The 20,960-nt window shown below is 40.7% G+C and overlaps 1 protein-coding gene across 6 annotated transcripts in view; it reads right to left on the reverse strand.

The window, feature by feature from the left end:
• Positions 1–6: 6 nt before the first annotated feature.
• Positions 7–20,960, reverse strand: part of LOC307040575 (uncharacterized protein) — a 33,133-nt gene continuing 12,179 nt past the window's right edge. For 4 of the 6 annotated variants that reach the window (XM_079683547.1, XM_079683545.1, XM_079683546.1 and 1 more), the window contains 5 exons: positions 18,745–18,807; positions 18,321–18,502; positions 15,436–15,506; positions 5,834–6,220; positions 7–666 (listed from right to left, as the gene is read on the reverse strand). In XM_079683547.1, coding sequence (XP_079539673.1) covers positions 493–666; positions 5,834–6,220; positions 15,436–15,506; positions 18,321–18,502; positions 18,745–18,807 — 877 coding nt within the window. In that variant the 3' untranslated portion in view covers positions 7–492. The remainder of the gene's footprint in view (positions 667–5,833; positions 6,221–15,435; positions 15,507–18,320; positions 18,503–18,744; positions 18,808–20,960) is intronic. The other 2 variants (XM_079683549.1, XM_079683548.1) reach the window with 2 other exon arrangements.

Genomic DNA, 20,960 nt, shown 5'->3' on the forward strand with positions numbered 1-20,960 from the left:
ATTACCTATATTTAACACCTCAGCTTTTATTTAAAAGTGTAACTAAAAAGACATCTAAAAGACAATAAAAACCCATGTTCTATATACTGTATAGAAAGTCAGTCCATTTTATATATAATAAAATAAAAACATCTGAGAAAAATTATTGGAGTTTGACCCTTCGATAGTGGTTTGAGAATACTGGTTATAGTTAGTGTTAGTTGCACTCGCTGTCTTGATTTGCAAGAAATACATATACAGATAGTAGAAGTCATATCACTAACAACTGATACACATGATTTGATTGGAAAGTTTAATTATAACATTAGTCAGTAGATTTATCTATGAAACAAAGCAAGACAATTGACATTTAAAAAAATATTTGACAGTATTTCTTCAACATGGTTCACAAATCACTGTTACTAATTGTTGGTTAAAGAATGTAATACAGGTTTGAAATACAATTAAAGAACACATTTGTTAACTTGTAGCTTCTGCTGAGTCGTACAGCTACTATAATACCTCATCCAGCTCCTTCACAAAGTGCCTGAGGGTATCAAGGCAGCGCTCTTTGATCTCCAGCAGATTATTATCCAGCGGAGCCTGTAGCAGACTACTCAAGGAGGGTTCCTTGTCCACCAACATCTTCACCACTGTGTGAAAGGTCTCACAGTCCTGCCTGTAATGCTGCACATAAAATAATCAGGTCAGGGTTGTCAAGAGTTTCAAATGATACAATACAAACAAAGAATAAAGAGTAAAGTAACTTCCAACCGTATCAATAGATAGGTCTGTCTTTGAGGCACTCTATGTTTACGGGTCATTTTGGCAATATGAAATAAAGAGTTATTACAAAACAAAATACAATTTGATTCCCATCTTAACATAATCAACCATATCGGCTTTTCAAATCAACCTGAGTGATGCATTCCAGTGTTTTGTATTTTAGAGGGTTTTTATTCCCCATGTTTTAAGATGGAAGAAAGATTGTGACTTAAAGTTAGCTGCCTTATGTGTGTATAGGCTGAACAACAAATCTAGAAAATCATGAATCGCTTAAAAATCTTAGGCAGAATAACAATACAACATATAGCACCTCATACAATTATTGGATTAGTGGGTAGTTTATGCACATAGAATACCTATATTCATACTATATTCAACTGACCTCGAATAAAATAAGAAACCACCTCTTTTATCAACGCCTTACTTTTGAACCCAGCTCTGGTGAATTGGTGTATTCCATTAAACAGGTGTGTGAATGTGTGCAGCGAGCCTATTCGAGTGCATGTCCGCCCATAACAAAGGGGACCTGAGGTGTCAGAGTATGTTACTGGTGCTTTAGCATTCTTTCACACCACATTGTAACAAGCTCTCACATCCCTCTCAGATTTTACTGCACACCCAAAACGGCTGTTAAGTCCTTTATTAGAGTTCCAGGTGCAAACATCTTTATCACATGGAGAGAGAAAGGCTAAATGTGAGGCCCTGAACCAACCCCACCCTAGATTCTTAGGGCTGCACCAGTCCGTCATGGATAAGTCTGGGACATCGGGGTCCTCTAGGGTTGAGTTAATGCAGCCCAGATCACCTCTCCCGTCAAGTTAGAGTCACTAGAGCAGAAAGGAAGGCTTCTCTGTGGCTACAACAACCACTTATTGGCCATTACAAGTTATCAAAGGAAAACTACTAGCAAATATTAAAGACATGTCAACTTACAAAAACAGGCTGATATGTGTGGACATAGAAGACATATTTAACCACCAAAACATATTGTCTGAGTCAATCTTTGCACCATTTTACTGAAGTAGTGATTTCAAGCGTTTGCAGTTTCCTCTCCTTTTAAGATTGGAATTACCATTTTCGTTTATGTGGGCTGTTGCGGTCATATTTTCTAAATCAAGAAAGAGTCGACGGCATCTTTTCAAACATTGACTGTCTGTTAAATGGAATAAAACAAAAATCCATCAGCTTTGTTAACTTTGAAAAGAAAAATGCTGCCTGTCAACCTAAATCAGAGTCCAGTCTTGAGCAGAATGTGAGGTTAACCGGTTAAACGGCTATATTCCAGGATTCTGTCAGTTATGGGAGAATTTAAAGCCACAACTGCTGTTTCTTTGCCTAGAAACACATGACATAATGTGTATTCGGGCTAACTCGTGCTGGTGTATCCATCAATTTGTATAGAGATCACTAGAGCTTTTGTAAACTCATTATATTGCTGTCAAATAACTTAACTGTACTTGATGACAATTTCAATGTTTTTTTGGGCAAGAAAATAGGGAGAAATATATAATTTGCAGAAGTTTCAAATTAGAAGAGAAAGGATAGAAAATCCAATATGGGACTGTGAGTCTAGTTTTTTTAAATAGATTTGCCACAGTTTGTATCAAGAATATCCTTTTTTCATCAAAAAGTGGGAGGGAGCCTGCCTGGGTGGGGTCTTACCGGTCTTACACACAGAAAAGGTCAAATAATAAAAAACGAACATGACATTCAGTATGGAACAATAAGGTTGGGAAAAATATGCCACATGGGAATCACTTACTGTTTTGGACCACAGAAAAGAGCACAAAGTAAAGGCTAAAAGAGAGGCTAAAGGGAAATGTTGGTGGAGGAAGGGTAGGCTGAATAAGGTAATGTGAAAAATAAAGTGACACACTCAAGACTTGGTGGGGGAAAAAAGGGTCTTAATTTTCGGCTCTACCTACTAATTACAATGAAACTGTCAACGCCTCCAGCCCCGGGATCACTTCAGCTCTTCTTCATGGCTTTTTTAACATTTTATATTTCTCTCTCCCTGATAATTCCCCTGCTAAACCAGCTACGGCATGTTCAGATAGTTGCACACTTATCTATTCATTCCCACATCCCTAACCCATATTCTGTGATACGGGGCGTACAATTGGAACAGAGTTGCTCTTCTTACAGAGAAAATGTATCAATTCTTATGGTACGGTCAATAACTAGGAATATTAAAACAATACAGTTGAATCACTGTATCACAACAGACACACAGAGGAAGGCAAGTGGAGTAACCTCTGACAGAAATACCTCAGACTGTGGGAGATGTTTGGACTTTTGCAAATGATTTAATGTCTGAAGATCATGTCAAGCGAATTTGCGGCCCCACATAATGACAGTCTTCAGGCCCGACCGCAAGGAAGTGAGAGACTCACGACACGTGTGGCCAGCTATGCTCAGGGTCAACTTCATTCAACAACACAGGTTTCCTTCTGTCTACATACGAGTCCCTTCCCAGGCTATTTTTAACCTATATCTAATTGAACATTACACAGGAGGATTTCCACACCGCTACCTCTACAGTGCAGATCTCTCCTTGGTTAAACATTCTCACTAAGTTAGCAGATTTTAGGAAAGGCGAAGATTGTTTCCAGGTTTTAAGATTTGAGAGGAAACATGGTTAAAATAAGACACTAACATGTGGTGAATGTCCTATAAACCAGTAGTTCTCTAATCACTTAGGGTTGATTATGTTTGCCATCTTTCAAAAACAAAACATCCTAAGCTGTTCCTAAGCTACAGCCTCTGTTGACAGTGATTACATTTTCACTTCATTATATTCCGTACATACAGTTTTACACAATTGAAAGCCTTGAGGAAAGGGATGGGAAAAGTGGCCCTTTAATGAACTATGAACTCAAATTAAGCGATATCCCTTGATGTTACTAGAGCTTAGAAGACTGTAAGCTATCTGCATGACCATGCATATAAATGTGTGCGAGATGGAGGGCATCAATTTACATTAATTACTGCACAGAACGATCATGGAGCGGCTCCAACCAGCGTGCTATTTTTGTAAAAACTGCTCCCATGTTACTTGAACAAACAGGAAGGGTGCTTTTGACCTGCGCGTGCTCTGTGTGTTGGGAGGAAAAGCAGGGAGGTTCTACCTAAACCTCCCCCTAAAGTGGGAACCATGAGCTGATCTTAAGCCTGATACTAAGGGGCCACACAGGGTGGAAACAGCAACACTAGGGGCCTTAAAGAGTAGCCTTACAAAATGGGATTCTGCCCAAATCGGATGTTGGTGGAGGTCCAAATTGTGAACATACTGACAGGAGTGAGCTGTGGTAGGGGGTTTGGGGTCTGAGTGAGATTATACATAAGGCACTCACATGGACATTTAGAGAGGCTCTGTTCAAATGAGCACTGATGCAGGCAGGGGTCCTGCATAATAAGGGAAGTGGGGTAATGAGTTGAGGGCTGGTACACATTAGGGGATATTAAAAGAGCCATTTTAATCACTCAAGCTGCAAACCGGACCTCTCAATGGAGGGGCTAATAGTTGAAATGGATAACTTTCATTTGCGCTGATTGAGATGATGAATGGACTTCTGTGAAAATCACTCCCAGGCACTTTTCTATGTTATGAGTGGCTATTCTTTCTTTGTTGTTATTTTACTTGCTCTGATTTGTTCTGTGGTCCATCCCAAGGTTTATAAATTGCTCCGCTGGTCATCTGTTCCATCACAAGGTTTACAAAACAAATGTATGCTGGTCATTAAGCCTGTAATAAAATAATTTAAGGTTTTAAAACATCTTATGACAATGTGTGTCATTAGCATGGATGCTAAATGCGTAAAGGAATCTGTTTGAAGTTTCTAAATGTCATTTATAAACCTGAGACACCCACAGAAAGTGCATTACAAAAAGCTTGGTCTTTAAACAATAAGCTAGTGTAACAAATCGATTTCAAAATGATCTGGCTCCATGCTAACAGGGCTGTAATAGCAAAAGCCATTACATTAAGAAAATGGCGGTGATGGTCCGCGATCCAGCTCTGCCCCCTAACTGATCTGCTCAGCCTGGCACACAGCACCGTTGGATCGGAGTGTGTTTAACTGCGCCTGAGGCAGATGTTACAGTATAGACACGGTGGAGGTTTCTGCCTCTCACCACGTCTCTAGAGGCAGTTAAAAATGGCAGGGTAAGCATGTGTGTACTAATGCCAGGAGACGTACCACACTGTGGGTGGGCCGCATGCATCCTGCGGGGCAATTCCTGCCCTGCTTTAACGGGAACAGATAAGTGGTACTGTAGTGCCGAGCGATGAAGGGGGAGGGATAAACGTGCAGGCCACAAGAGGCATCACAACCTCAGGTGCTAAGGACTTTTCTGCTGACTTATCCTCCTTCTCTCCACCAAAAAATGTTTCTCAATTAACTTAAATATTACGTGTAGCAAGCCAAGGCGCATTTATACGCCTTTTACATCAACCCCTTGACTCATAGCCAAATCGTAAAGCCATTGTAAAAAAGTGTTTCTGTATACGTGCCACTCCTCGAGAACAGGGTAACATAGGGGATCCACATGGTAAAGAAACTCATTTCAATTTATTAGGAGCCTTAGTTTGGGGGCTTCAACTTCTCAGCTGTACAGTGTACAACAAAGATTGTCTTTATTTAAACAAAACAACGTTAGTACTTAAGTGTGCGTTGTTTAACAATGTAGGGCACCACTCAAGTTTCTCTAAAAAATGTCCCACTGATACACTCTGTGACCGTTACCCTGTTATCTGACTACAAGTTGCAATTTCGCTCATTCTTAAAATGAGACACTAACCAAAAACAAGAGATAATACAACTAGTTTACTACGGAATACGGTCAATTGAAGCTTTAAGGTTTTAATGGAAATCATTAAGGCAATCTGAGTTTTTTTTTTAACTCAGTTATATGATGTCTGGTTAAGAACTAGCATTTTGCATTATATTGGAGGCTGGTATACATTTGGAAAGGCTTGGATACAACAAAGAAAGTTGAGACAGTTATATTGTTGAGAGTTAAGAGTATTAACATAAGTTGGGTCGTTTCATGGAGAAAATCGTACTACCTTCTCAATTTCCAGAGCCTTAGCCTTAATGGCTTCCGACCGGCGAGCCCTGAAGTCTTGGTCTGGTGTCGGCTGTGTCTCCTCGCTTGGCTCCTCGCTTGGCTCCTTGCTTGGCTCCTCGCTTGGCTCCTCGCTGGCCTCCTCGCTGGCCTCCTCGCTGGCCTTTGCGCTGGGCTCCGCGCTGGGCTCCGCGCTGGGCTCCGCGCTGGGCTCCGCGTTGGGCTCCGCGTTGGGCTCCGCATTGGGCTCCGCGCTGGGCTCCGCGCTGGGCTCCGCGCTGGGCTCCGCGCTGGGCTCCGCGCTGGGCTCCGCGCTGGCCTCCATGCTGGCCTCCATGCTGGCCTCCACCACCTCCTCTGTCTCCGCTACAGATGCAGGAGCTTTTTCCTGGAGGGCCAAAGGTGAAAGGTTAGAACCGGAACTGGAAAAACACACTATTTTATATGATGTAACCAATGCTTACTACAAGGACAACATCAGAAAGGACAAGGCCTGGTTCTTAGTCGCTGCAGTTTGTGGAGTGGAAGGTAACAACTACATATTAATGTTTTAAAGTTAATTAATACCCGAATTAAACCAGAATCAATAACAAAACTGCGAGCCTGCACGCACGACGCTACGCTTCTGGGACGCGTCCGGTGGGTTATGGCGCTAGACCAAAACCGCGGCGCAGACGGACCCAGTGGAAACTGGGGGTTACAAGTGTTGAGCTCTTGTTTTGGTACATGTCTCATTAACCCTTTGGAGTCCTGGGGCCGTATTCACAAAGGATCTTAGGACTAAAAGTAGCTCCTAACTGGCGAATTTAGGAGAAACTCCTAAACATAATGGGCGTGTCAGTCTTAAATTTAGGACTCCTAATTGTATTCACTAAGAGCAATTCACAAAGTATTTTAGGCCTAAAAGTAGCACCTAAGTTTAGGAGAGCTTAAAAGTCCTCGAGAGGACTCCTAACTCAGTAAGACCTATTCACAAAGAATCTGAAAATGGCTGCGAGACGAAATGTTTTGGAGACAATGGAAGACTTTGAATTGATCGAGATATAGGCTAAATCATGAGGGTATCAAACTTGTTGTGGAATTAGTGCGGGATGCAATAACATCCCCGACTAACAGGAATAATCCGATTAGTCCGGAAATAAAATGTTTGGCAACACTACGATATTTAGCAACAGGGAAAATGCAACTTTGCAATGTCGACGATTTAGGAATATCGCAACCATCAGTCAGCCGTGCCATAAACCAAACCATCAACGCGCTCTCTAGACCACATATCATCCAACCGTTTATCCGGTTTCCTTTGGACAATCAACAACTACACAGGATCAAAGCCAACTTCATGGCAATTGCAGGTATGCCCGGTGTGGTCGGTGCTATTGACGGGGCGCACATAAAAATAATTGCGCCATCAAAAGATGAGGACGTGTTCGTCAATAGAAAGAAAGTACATTCCATCAACACGCAGATTGTTTTCATTCATCATGATAGGGGGACTTGAACGGCGGTATGGGCTGTTATTGAAAGTGTTTAAGTGCTGGAAATATGCTCATTGGATAATAGTTTGCAGGGTGCTTTTAATTGCCTCCTCGATTTAAAGCAATTTACGTATTTTTGTTTGCTCTCTCTCTTTAACGTGCATATACAACGTCATTATCGTGGTCTGCACAAACTTGTCATCATGCGTGTATTCTGCTAACTGCACTGTCCATAACTATTTGATAGGAATACATTTCTAGCCTAGGCTATTTCCTTGTTTTTCAGTGATTTAGTGGGCTCGTTTGTGGGATGTTGCGGATGAGTTTCACCGAGACCGCCTGCTCTGAACAACCAATCACCGTACTGACCGCTTCCAAACTCATGCACGAGAATCGACGTAATCCATAGCAACGGCGCGTCACTCTTAGTTAGACCCTCCAGAAAAACGCGATTCTGCGATCGCAGAATATACCGCATAATCAGCAAAATGGCGCAGATTTTTTAAAAGGCCGCATATTTATCAAAAGGCCGCATAATCCCGGCATTTTTCCACACAAAGTTGAGAGAAAAAAAAGTTAACTCGTCTTGACGTGACGTCATCAGCTCGCGCATCACAGAATGTAAACAACACTGTATAGAGTGAACGTGTGGAGCTCAAACGATAGAGAAAACACCAAGATGAAAAAATCTAATCCATCTCCTTTACTGACGAACATTTCTACTAAAGACCGGGCAAAAAGTGGGGGGAAACTATTCTGCACCCCGTGCAACTGTATGTTGGAGCCATAGACTGTATATTGGTTGGAGCATAAGAGAAAATCGATGGTGAGCATCAACCTCCAAAACCCTTTCGAGGGCTACAAGAAACGAAGTGAGTAGCCTACAAGATTGAAGCTGGTCAGATAACGAACGAGTAAATGAAAACAGAATGAGGCGGAGAAGTGTGTGTGTGTGTGTGTGTGTGTGTGTGTGGGGGGGGGGGGTGTGTGTGTGTGTGTGAGATTAAAATAGCCCAATTGCTTTTACAATAAATAAACATTGAATGTGTTTAATTGAATAGTAAAGGGGTTTAACGTTAGTGGCAGGTTGTGTGTGAGAGAGAATAAATAAGACAGCCCAATATTAAAAAAAATTGTTATTCTTTTTCCCCGCACATTTCGCAACTTCCCGCATATTTCGCAACTTCCCAAAATTTCACCGCATAAAATCACATAAAAACCCTGCATGTTTAATCGCATAATCAAGGATTTTAGCCCGCATAATCAAGGATTTTTGCCCGCGTCTTTCTGGAGGGTCTACTTAGTGATTTATCCTTAGTATGAGTAGGTCTCAGCGGCTTTGTGAATAACTTTTAAGAAAAAACTCCTACGTAAAAAATGTTTGCGCGAGTTAGGAGCACTCCTAGCGGTAAGATAAAATGCTTTGTGAATACGGCCCCTGGGCTAATTTGGCCGTTTTCGCATACTTTTGATTTGTCTTACTAAACCCCATTAAGAAATGTTTGGCATGTCAATGTTTGATATCTTTTTATTTTAAGGACAACCTCACCTATATAACCGGATAGTTATTTCTTTCATTTTGAGATACTATATGAACATTTTGGACCCAAAATCACAAAAAAAAGTAAAAACAGATTTTGAAAATGATATTATTTTTCATATAGGTAACACAAACATACACAACGAAACCATTTGAAAGCTGGAAATATATATATGGGATGTCACAAAGTTTGATTGAGGTAGCATGAACCTATATACAAATTTTATGAACAAATAACAGGTGTATCCATAGGCTTTTTTCCCTCATTTCTCAAGTTCTGTCAACAGTGACACAGATTAGGCACAACAAAACATTTAAAAGCTTAAATAATGTACATGGGATTTCATTCTGATAAGGCAAAAGTGTTATTATAAATATAATACAAATATATATATACACATTATGTAGAAAAATCCGTTTTTTCTGTGCCAAGCTTCAAAGCAGAGGGCAACATCACAGGCTCGTCCTCCTCGTCCATGTCAAAAAACAAGCTTATAGCTTGACTCACGTTCAGAGTTCTCTTCATCATAGTTGAATCTTCAAAACTCTAAATCTATCGAACTATATCTAAATTCTCAATGTTTGTCTGTCACTTTACTTCAATCGCAGTTTCCCGCCGTCTCTCTTTGTCTCCCGCCGCCTGTCTTTGTATATCTTCGTCTCTCTCGATTTCCCGCCGTCTCTCTTTGGTTCCCGCTAGTGATGCGTCAGTCGTGAACGAGCCGGCTATTTTAAGTGAACGACTGGAGCCGGTTCGCGCCCGCGAACGAGCCGGTTCTTCTTTTTTTTTGCGGACGGATCTAGATCGGCATGATCTAGATCAGGGGTCACCAACCTTTTTGTCACCGAGGGCTACTTCAAGGGTACTGAGTAATACGAAGGGCTACTTGTTTGATACAAACTTCCTGAATAACATAATTGCACGGTTCACCTTTAATGATAATATTATTATTAATAATAATCAGAATACATATTAATTTACTGTATGTGAAGGACTGTCTGATCACATGTTAATGTTAATTATTCCTCACAATAATTATTAACAATGATTTACCATTGCTATCGCAACCCCATTGTTTTGTTATGAAAATGTATCTATATTTATACACATTCTCGCGAGATCTATCAGGGGTCGTTGTAATGCTGCGTTCACACCGGACGCGACTTCGCTCTAATCGCTTGAGTTTCACCGCTGCTGCCAGCTGTGTTTACTCACATCATTCAAACAAGACGCGCTGGCAAAATGAACATATTTTACCGTGATTAAATTGTAATACACGTTTCTAAATAATGCCGAAGTAACAACATACTGATACTGTTTAGTAAAAAACATGAGTTAATGCTTGACAAGTCTGCAGACAAGACGGCAGGCGAAAAACCTTTTAAAATGCTTGTTTTCTGAATGGAGATTGGGTCGACCAGGCTAAGCTAACGTTGCATATGCTCATTCCACACTCATAACAACGGCCTACAGACATAAATAAACCAGCGACTGTATTCGCCATGACACAGTCAGTCTGTGGTTTGTACTTGTTTAACTTTTGTCCAGTTTCTGAAAAGATATGAGGAGCTGTGATCTCTGTTTGCTAACTGCTAACAGCTAACAGCTGATGTTTTCTGGTTGAACGTCAGTGGCAGGCTGAGATCCTCACCACTGCTGTGTGTGTGTGTGTGTGTGTGTGTGTGTGTGTGTGTGTGTGTGTGTGTGTGTGTGTGTGTGTGTGTGTGTGTGTGTGTGTGTGTGTGTGTGGTGTGGTGATGAGGCCCATGATCGTAGCTGCTCATGCTAGCTTGTCTCAGCTGGTGGAACGGAGATTTGGTGCGTGGAGTTCGACTCTGAACCTATCTGGGGTCAGAGTTCAATTTCACGCACCAAATCTCCATTTCACTTACATATGTACATACAAAATGTGTGCTTTTAAAATGTTATATTCAATATTGTCATTTTAAAAATTAAAAATGTATTTAATAATTTTTTTAGACGGAGCTCCATGGTGACTTGTGCTATTTTTAGAACATGCACGCGGGCGACCAATTTCCCCCCCGCGGGCACCGCGTTGGCTACCCCTGATCTAGATTCTATGCAATGATCATGCAATGTGCACATTATCCTGCTTATTACATGGCCACATTCTCAACAAAGTAACGACATGACTCCCAAAATTAATTGAAATGCTTTTAAGGATTTAGAAAATGATTTTATTGATTTAAAAAATAGTTTTATTTATTTAATTTGACATGCATCCGCTAAAGAAAAATAGTCGGTTGTTACTGTTTGAACTAACGTAGTAACGGCAGGAACTGCTTCGATAGTGTTTTTGAGGAGCTTTTTGATTACAGATTTGAAAACACCGTTGCTTGCTTTAAAAGTGGCACAATTCATTATGTCAAACCTTGGAAAGTATCTAGATATCCCTGCCCTAATGCCAAAGTAAATATCAACTGAATATGTGTCGCCGTTTGATGTCTATGTCTGGACCGCATGCGTAAAAAGGAGGGTTTCTGCCCCGTTACTTCTCTTCTTACTTCTATAAGAATAAAACACGGAGGGGGGAGATCTCTTTTTCTCCCCCTCTTCTGAGAGCCCAGCAGCTGATCTCAGAGCACGCTCCCCTCTCCTGCAGGGGGGTGTGGTCAGCTGCAGCTCACAGAATCGACCTTTCTATATAATTTTAAAATGTCGATACAGTAGCCCCTTTTTTTTTTAAATAGTTTTTATAGGTGTTGCTATCTGTTTTGTGTAGCGTGGTTCTACAAGCAAGTCAGTGCATTCATGGGGTGGTAATCAGAGAGTTACAAGGGTCTGTCTGTAAATGCAATGAAAACATTATTTTATTTTTTTTACATTTTTACTTTTGAATACTTCAGTACAAAGGATGTATTGATAAATTTAAGTGATATATGTGTACACATAGGCCTATACACCATTCATTAGTCAAAACAGGGCTACATTTGATTTAATTATAAAAGGTATAATATGTGGTAAACTGAAGAGCCGTTTTGGGAGCCGAAAGAGCCGGAATTCCCATCACTAGTTCCCGCCGTCCCTCTTCGTCTCGCTTCGTATCAATCAGTTTACCTGATTACCTCACCCCCTCCCTGGTAAATACATCCTGTTGAGCAGAATCTACAGTTTCCAGTAATTTCCGTTTCGTAAAATGATAAAATATCGAAGAAATTAAAATATGTGCTTTCATTTTTCATACTTTTGAAATATATTTGTATTCACTTTATATTATCGTATCTCCGTGTTTATTGGGTCTTTTTGCATGAAACAAAGACTGGCATATAGTTTCAAGCCAGTTCTTTCGACAGAAATACACATATACATCTTGTTGAGCAGGATCTACAGTTTCCAGTATATTCCGTTTCGTAAAATGATCAAATACGGCGAAGATATATGTGCTTCCATTTTTCATACTTTTGAAATGTATTAACTTTATATTATCGTATCTCCGTGTTTACTGGATCTTTTTGCATGAAACAAAGACTAGGATCAAGCCAGTACTTTCGACAGAAACACACGGCAATGTTGTCCGGACTGTTGTTTTTATGCGGCACTGGCTTGAACAGGTCATGTGATCTGATCACACCGGCGTGACGGTCGACTCCAAAGGGCATGCCTAATAAAGAGCAGCCATTTACAGTCCCTCTCTCTGACTAAAGGATCCTTACAGTCAAAGGTCAACTGACACAAATACATGAGTCAGTTCTGCTTTCTAGCAAAGAATATATTATTTTCTTAAAGGTGGGGTAGGTCATTTTGGAGAAATCAGCTGGAGTCCGCTAGAATTGGAAAATACACAGCAGGAAAAAATCTGCCACTTCCTTACAGAGCCCCTCCTCCAACCCACACGAACGCGCACATGACCAATGAGGGCACGAGATAAGTTTGTGCACAGATGGAAAGCTGACAGGCAGGTAGGCCATCCAGTTATTTTAGCCGGCCGGCTCAGATGATTGGTCGTGCTTTTTACAGCGCTACGGCTTCCAGAGATGACATTTTTTAAAATGTATTTATTGTCAAAGCATTTAATGTATTCATTGCTATCGGGATGTTAAGAGCATTCCATGGAATATAACAAAAAGTGTATCTCGAGCCGGTTTCTCAAACTTACCTTTAAGTTATTTTAGTCTTTACAGTACTATACTTGTGCTTTTGTCTACTTTTAGGCCAATACACAAGTACTATACATATACTTTAATAAGCTGTGTATACTGTTATAATTAAAAGTTATAATGTCACTGATGCACAGGACACTAAGACCTGAGAGTTTGCTTTATAATAAGCAATATTCATGACATAAAAGAAAGATATATGTAGACTTTTCGCACTACTTTTTATTTTTTATTTTCATATTTTATTATATATGTTGCATTGTTGGAGGAGCTCAGGTCAGAACAAATTCATTGCCATTTCTACACTGTACCTTTGTGCATATGACAATAAAACCTTTGAATCTTGATTGTTGTAATATTACAAACCTGTGTGATGAATGCATATCCTTTTTTACTTAAGACATGCATTTATAGTATTGATAATTATCCTATTAATTCATTATTAATAATGATCTACCTACTCCCCCTTGGCACTATCCTCCGTCATCATAATGTCCATTTCCACTGTTACGCCGAGGATACCCAGGTCTACATTCCCAGCAAACCCAACACTGCCCTCACCCCAACCTCTCTCACCAACTGCCTCCAGGAAATCAGGAGCTGGATGAGCAGGAACTTCCTAAAACTCAACGGCAGCAAAACCGAAGCCCTGCTTGTTGGCACCGAAACCACCCTCTCCAAAACCTCATCCTCCCCTGCCTCCAACCTCATCATTGATGGCTACTCCATCCCCTTCTCTGGCCAAGTTAAGAGCCTTGGTGTCATCCTGGACAGCTCCCTCTCATTTTCACCTCACATAAATAACATCAACCGGACTGCCTTCTTCCACATACGCAACATCTCCAGACTCCACCCATCCCTTTGTCAATCAAACACTGAAGTCCTGGTCAATGCATTTGTCACGTCCCACATCGACTACTGTAACGCCATCCTCTCAGGCATACCCACCAAGCTCATCAATAAACTACAAATCATACAGAACTCTTCAGCCCGGATCATCACCGGCACCAAGGCCTCAGAACACATCACCCCCATCCTCATCCAACTCCACTGGCTCCCTGTTCAATCCTGTATCAACTTCAAAAACCTACTGCTCACTTACAAAGCCCTACATAACCTGGCCCCCTCCTATCTCCAGTGATGCAAACACAGGTATGGTGAAAAAAGAGAGAACTATTCGAAGCAGGAAAAAAACAGCGTAATATACCATCTGACAAAGGCCTGTGCTATAGCTGAGGTTATTTGAGCCTCTCAGGAGAGAGCTCTCTTCCACCTGGTTGTAGAAAAGCTCTTTAAATTCGTTAGCATAGCTAGCTAACCAGATGCTAATAACAACAGATCGCCACTGTGCTTACAACTAAAGACACAGCCTCGCAAACACTGCGGCATGTGTACGGCTCCTTATGGGTACTGCAATATTTGAAGAGCTGAAGCAGCGTTCCGGTGCTCTCCGTCTCCGTTACTCAGACTAGACATAACCACGTGAAGACACGTTACGCTCGTGTTGTGTTCAATGAACCTGTCCTTGGCCAGAAAAAACAGGCACTCGCTTGTTCAATTATTTTGCGATCTAGACTTCTTCTTTTTTGAAGTGAGAAGTTGTCCGTCCGTCCGTCCGTCAATCGGACGGACGGACCCCCCCACCCCACCCCAAAACGAAAACTCTTTGGTTCTCCACGAATTACACAAGTCACCCAAATCAGCGTTAAAAAAGCGGGAGGCGCTGAAAAGCGACTAATTTGCATCACTGTATCTGGCTGACCTTCTTCAAGAGTACACCCCCTCTCGCTCCTCCTCTTCTGGTCTGCTGACCGTCCCCACCCCACGCCTCGTCACCATGGGTGTTCGGGCTTTTAGCTGCACTGCTCCCAGACTCTGGAACTCCCTCCCCCCGCACATCCGACAGTCAGACACAATCACCATATTCAAATCCCAATTAAAAACCCACCTGTTCAAATCTGCCTACTCACTGTAGTGCTCCCCATTATATGTTTATATGTTTGTGTCCACTTGACTGTCTCCTCCATGATTTCCTGTTTGTGTTTTTATCATGTTCTGTTGCCTATTAGCGGTTTCTTTCTTTTTTTAACAAATTGTACGGTGTCCTTGGGTGTCATGAAAGGCGCCTACAAATAAAATGTATTATTATTCTATGTGATATGTTAAATAATATCATCTTTCCAAATGTTTTTGTCAGAAACAAGAAATGGGAGGACTCAAGGATTATGACACAAACTGCATTTGTCTTCCTGGGAATTCAATGCTTCGGAAATATAAAAATGATTACATTGTTATTGCTTTGTATGTACACCTCATATTATCTGAGACTTTTCAAGCTTTTACTTTAGATGCAACTGTACAAAAACATGTAGAAGCTACCATTTTCAATTAATGTATTTATACTCACTCTGGAACAGGTTTTTGGTAAAGATTATATTGTTCTAGATTGCTGTGAAATGTTGGCTTTACCTTTGCAGATCCAGAGCTGTGAGGAGACCCTTCCACAGAGGGGCTGGGAGTGTGGCTCGCACTGGTCTTATCTATGGAGAAAAACACAGGTAACCTTCCTCAGACAATTGTGGAAAATAAAAACATCCGACTAAATTGTGAGAACAATAACAAGAGGTTGAAATGAATCTAATACACAAGGGCAGCACAGCATTATTTTATCTGATTTTTATCTGTAGTAAAATCCACTCTGGGGGAGCGTTTTAAAGGGTCATTGGTCTGGGAAGCAAGCCACGTTCACTACAGCCTTCCCAGTTCAAATAGGGTCCACTGGTTCCTCAGCTGTCTCCACTCTGCTGTCTAATAACTGCAAAATGCAATAACCTTTTATGATATATATACACTCAGAGGAACACTCACTGTCTACTGAAACATCACACAATCACTCACTTGTCATCGTGAACAATCATAAAGCCAAGGCCTTATGAGGCAACTGAAAACTTTAAATCCCTGTTTTTTTAATACTCCCTTGTCGAATCCTCCCACACAATAGTGGTCGAGGAGTTCGTCTGTGTCTAGATTGAAATATTGTCTTCTGCTGGCTCCAATGTGTCTAGAAAAAAAAATCTAATTTGAACAAGTTGTTTGTTTTTACTGAAGGACTCTCCCACAGTGATTAGAGTGAGCCAAGGTAAAGCCTCTATCTTAATTTGAGTCCCTCAGCAGGGACTAAGTAGTCCCCATGTGGCTCTTTCTCCAGGACCCCACAAAGACTCTAGTAAGGCTGAATACTCAGATACTGTAGTGTGTACCATCAGAAATACAAGTGTTATGCCCGAGGTGTGCCTAAAACAAACTAGTTAATATGACTAAGAAGGCTGAAGTGTAGCTGTTCCCAATGGCCACACATAAAGAGGAGGCCTGCCATGATACACAGGAGCTTTATGCAATAAGTGTTTGAATGAGGACCACGGTGCACATATTTAGACAAGAGAGTGCAAAGTAGTTTCAAAATCTGGCACACGGCCAATCGCTGTACAGCCGAGGCGTGTTTCTCAGATTGTGGGTTTTGTAAGGTTACAAAAATTGTTCGACGCAGCCACCCTAATTATGATGTCTAAAAGACGTGGGGGGATTTCTACATGCTGTTTGACATTCCAACAAGGGTTTCATTTGGAGCATACTGGCCAATTTTCTTTTTACGACATGTAGTAGCTTATATGCGACTCTCTCATTCTCTGGAGAAAAACTTCAACACGGGGGAAGGTACGCTGGGAGCTCATGCCCCGCATCTCACAGCCTCAGTGCGTTCCACTAATCTGAACAGAAAACTGGTTTCCATAAGCGGGGTAGGAGATTAGAGAAACCTGATCTCCCCAGCGAGATTTATCTGCAATGTATACGGGTCAACACTTATCTAATTGGCTGTACGTCTGCATGTAAAAACGGTTCCTATTTTAAAATGGGGCAGTGAAGACATCTGATTATTGATGTGCTGCATGAACAATAACCAATACTACAATAGATGTAAACAAATTACTTGATTAAGTATGTTAACTTGTTTCTTTTACTGACTTCAATGCCTTTAAAACACACTGCCTGGGCAACTTCAGGAAAGGTGTGACCCGAATCTGGAGGTCTGATTATATTTAGTGGATAAATCTCTCTAGGTGACATCTATGTCCATTTTTGTGATAGCGCTGAGACCACCAAGGCCCACACAGCTTCTGTTCGCATGACAAAGCTTAATATACATACGCTATCATTGAAGCCCTTTCTTTTTTTACATTGCTGTGCTGGCCTAATTAGTATCCCAGATGGGAGTGGAGTTGGGAGGTACAAACTGTGCTCTCAGTGTTTTATTGCATCTTCAAAAGGCCGTACGACATGCAGCTACATTTTCACAGCTTTAATATCTTTATGTGTCTTGGAAATCAAAGCACTGGAGGAAAGGCTGCCCACACTGCTTTGCCTCAGACTAATATTATTGCTGATGTCAGATCACTTTTTAACACGTTTTTGTAACATGTGTGTATCCATACATTTCATTAGCTCAGCATTGCTTATTAAAGTTCTAAAGTCTGTCAGAGTCACAAAAGAAAGCATGTGAAATGACAGAGCCAAAGCGATTTTGAAGAGCTCGTTAAAGCGGCGCATGAACAGACGAAAAGGTCAGGTTCTGAATCCTAAGCCAATCCAATAAACCGAGGGTATCCTTTTTCCCAGCCTGTGTAAGTGTGTGTGTGTAATTAACATCTTAACGTGTTTCAGCACACTCTGACCCTTCACATTACACAGCACCTCGGAAAACAGATGCTTCACCTGGAATGGCTTAATACCTTTAGACATTATAATTATATGTGCGCCTCTGCGAAAGGGAAAATCACCTCTTTTGTTGTCAGTACAAAGGGAATAACAGCTGTGACGACAAACATTGTACTAGATAAGGGTCAATTCATAATTTCACTGTGTTTTATGATCTGTGCTTCTTCAGGTTTAACATGCTGCGGGCTGCGGCCAATCACAGAGTGTCTTGTAGTTTAAAGTGGTGCAGTGTTATTGGACATTATGTAATGCTGGTCAGACAGCTTAAGACATTACTGTTGGTTCTTTCATTTAAAATATATTTAAAGATGCAAGGATGGAAAACAGCAGAATATATTGTATATATAAAATATATTTTTCTGCCTTTGTATAACTGCTATTAAATCCTGTTTTAATTAATATCATTATAAATAAATACACAAGTAAGTTTTGTAAGAAGGCTTGTTAAGACTAAACACTAACTCTAATTCTTTCTCTTTGTCTGGTAGCATTACCTTCCAGCTGATCAGCTGATTGCACCTGAGGTCTTTTCTAAGCTGTGAACTTGAGTGCTGAGATCCACAGAAGTCTAAAATACTTACGCTTTTTCAGAGACTGCTGGTAGTTTGAATTCCTCTCCCTGTCGGGGGAGAAGCTCTTGCTGCTGGTGTTGGATAGCGAGCGGACAGTTAAAGGTGGGTGTGGTTCCCTTCGCCCAGGAGAGCGTTCCCGTTTCATTCCTGTAGGTGTAGGAGTGTGTCTGTACTCGTCACGGTCTTCTCTACTGAAAAAAAGCAACAAAAGGAGAATTGCAGGGGTTCTGAGTGCTTTGGATAATCAATGTCTGTAAATGCTCTTCACCAACTTATAATATATCGTTTTGTCATTTTGATAGGAAGCCGACTTCTTAAATCAAAAACTAGACCCCTTATTTGAAGTCCTGTTAACAGAGTTGGACGTTTGTTTAAAGGTATACTAAAAAACCATATGGATGTGAGGGCAGTGACCTTTCTTTCGGGCACTGACCTTAAAGGAGGGCCTGACCCTCGACCTCTGCCGCGGAAATAGGGAGTGCCTCTTCTATTGCTCCTGAAACACATTAAAAAACACACAGAATAAAAAACTACAGACAAATTAAGAACAGGCAAAGCTGCTCTGCACATGGAAACATTTGTTTGATTAATCGGGGTATATTAGTTCATTTAAAATGAACTACCTACATACAGGGTTCCTGCAGGCTTCACCAACTCAAATTTAAGACTTTTTAAGACCTTTTTAAGACCACTTTGAATAGAATTTAAGACCTATTTCACGGCAAGTAAGTATGAAGGAAAATTGCTATGAAAGAAGAAATACGTCCCATAATTACTTACAAAGTAAATGTATTCATGTTCAACATAAGAACAATGACTGAACATAACAGCATAACAGTACAGAACTGTGTTAGATAAAAAAGTGTGTATGTGTCTGTGTGTGTGTGTTCGGGCTGTGCAATTAATCGTATTTTAATCGCAATTACGATTTTGGCCTGCCACAATTACGAAAACAACATAATCGAAAAAAAAGATTATTTAGCTTTGCTAGGTTGTGACAGTGCACTGCAACATATTTGATCTAATTAATTTTAGTCTAATTTATTTATATATGTTTAGTAGCTTCTGGATGTGCGCTCCAAAATATTTTTTTATCTTGTTTATTGGTATTTATTATTTTGATATTATTTATTTAAATGTATCATTTATTTAATTAATTTTTGTATTGGTTTTTCAGTTGAATTATACGTTCAGGGGAATCAACAGTTAAAAAGATACTGTTCAAATTATTTGTTTTAATGTTCAATAAATGGATGTTTTCAAAGTCAATGAATAATCGTATTTAATAATCGTCATATCAATAATCAGGGATGCAAACACACGTATGGTGAAAAAAGAGAGAACTATTCGAAGCAGAAAAAAAACAGCGTAATATACCATCTGACAAAGGCCTGCGCTATAATGCTTCAATGAACTGGCTATTCTTTATAATATACTCAGATCAATAGGAGACAGAGATGTTAAGTTATAAATCAAGGGTTTTTATTATTATTTACAGCAGGGGTGGGGAACCTTTTTCCTTTCAATTTTTACAACATCCTCCGAGGGCCGTACAAATTATTGAACTGCTTAAAAAAACTAAAATCACGGCCAATTAATTTGGCCTTTCTTTCATGCTGTGCAAAGAAAAAGCTACCTCTTAATCCAGATATTTTACCATGACTCGCGCATGCACGCACGCACGTGCATGGTTGTGGCAGAAAGATATGGACACAAGATGTGTGCAAATGCATTAAGTATCCTATCCATGTGAACATGATTGAAGTGGGGGGGACTTTACCTCCTCTAGCGGGGTCCGGGGGCATGCTCCCCCAGGAAGATTTTTTTTTAAATATTGAAGTTAAAAGCATCAATCTGGTGCACTTTGAGAGCAACCTGAAGAGATCTATGGATACATCTCAACACCCATATGAAACAGAACTGTAAGCAGATTCTTCTTTTTGGATATTTTACAAATCACTCCCCTTTTAAACTCTATTCTTGTTATTTTTAACAACTTTTTTGTTACTGTCCTATTGTATTTTATACCTGTTTTTCATTTAGACTCTAATGTCTCATTAATAACTATAATGATCATATCAAGGTGTGCCTTAACCTCACTGAGCTGAGGTTATTTGAGCCTCTCAGGAGAGCTCTCTTCCACCTGGTTGTAGAAAAGCTCTTTAAATTCGTTAGCATAGCTAGCTAACCAGATGCTAATAACAACAGATCGCCACTGTGCTTACAACTAAAGACAGCCACGCAAACACTGCGGTGTGTACGGCTCCTTATGGGTACAGCAATATTTGAAGAGCTGGAGCGGCGTTCCGGTGCTCTCCGTCAGCACTCTAGTCTACACTCCTTTCCGACGAGACATATACCACGTGAAGACACGTTACGCTCGTGTTGTGTTCAAGGAACCTGTCCTTGGCCAGGAAAAACAGGCACTCGCTTGTTTAATTATTTTGCGGTCTAGATTTCTTCTTCTTTTTTGAAGTGAAAAGTTGTCCGTTAGTCGGACGGACTGACGGACGGGCGGGCGGACGGACGGGCGGACGACCCCCCCACCCCCAAAACGAAAACTCTTCGGTTCTCCGCGAATTACACAAGTCACCCAAATCAGCGTTAAAAAAGCGGGAGGCGCCGAAAAGCGACTAATTTGCATCACTG

Source organism: Notothenia rossii (assembly GCF_949606895.1).
Source record: "Notothenia rossii genome assembly, chromosome: 5".
Classification (NCBI taxonomy): Eukaryota; Metazoa; Chordata; class Actinopteri; order Perciformes; family Nototheniidae; genus Notothenia; species Notothenia rossii.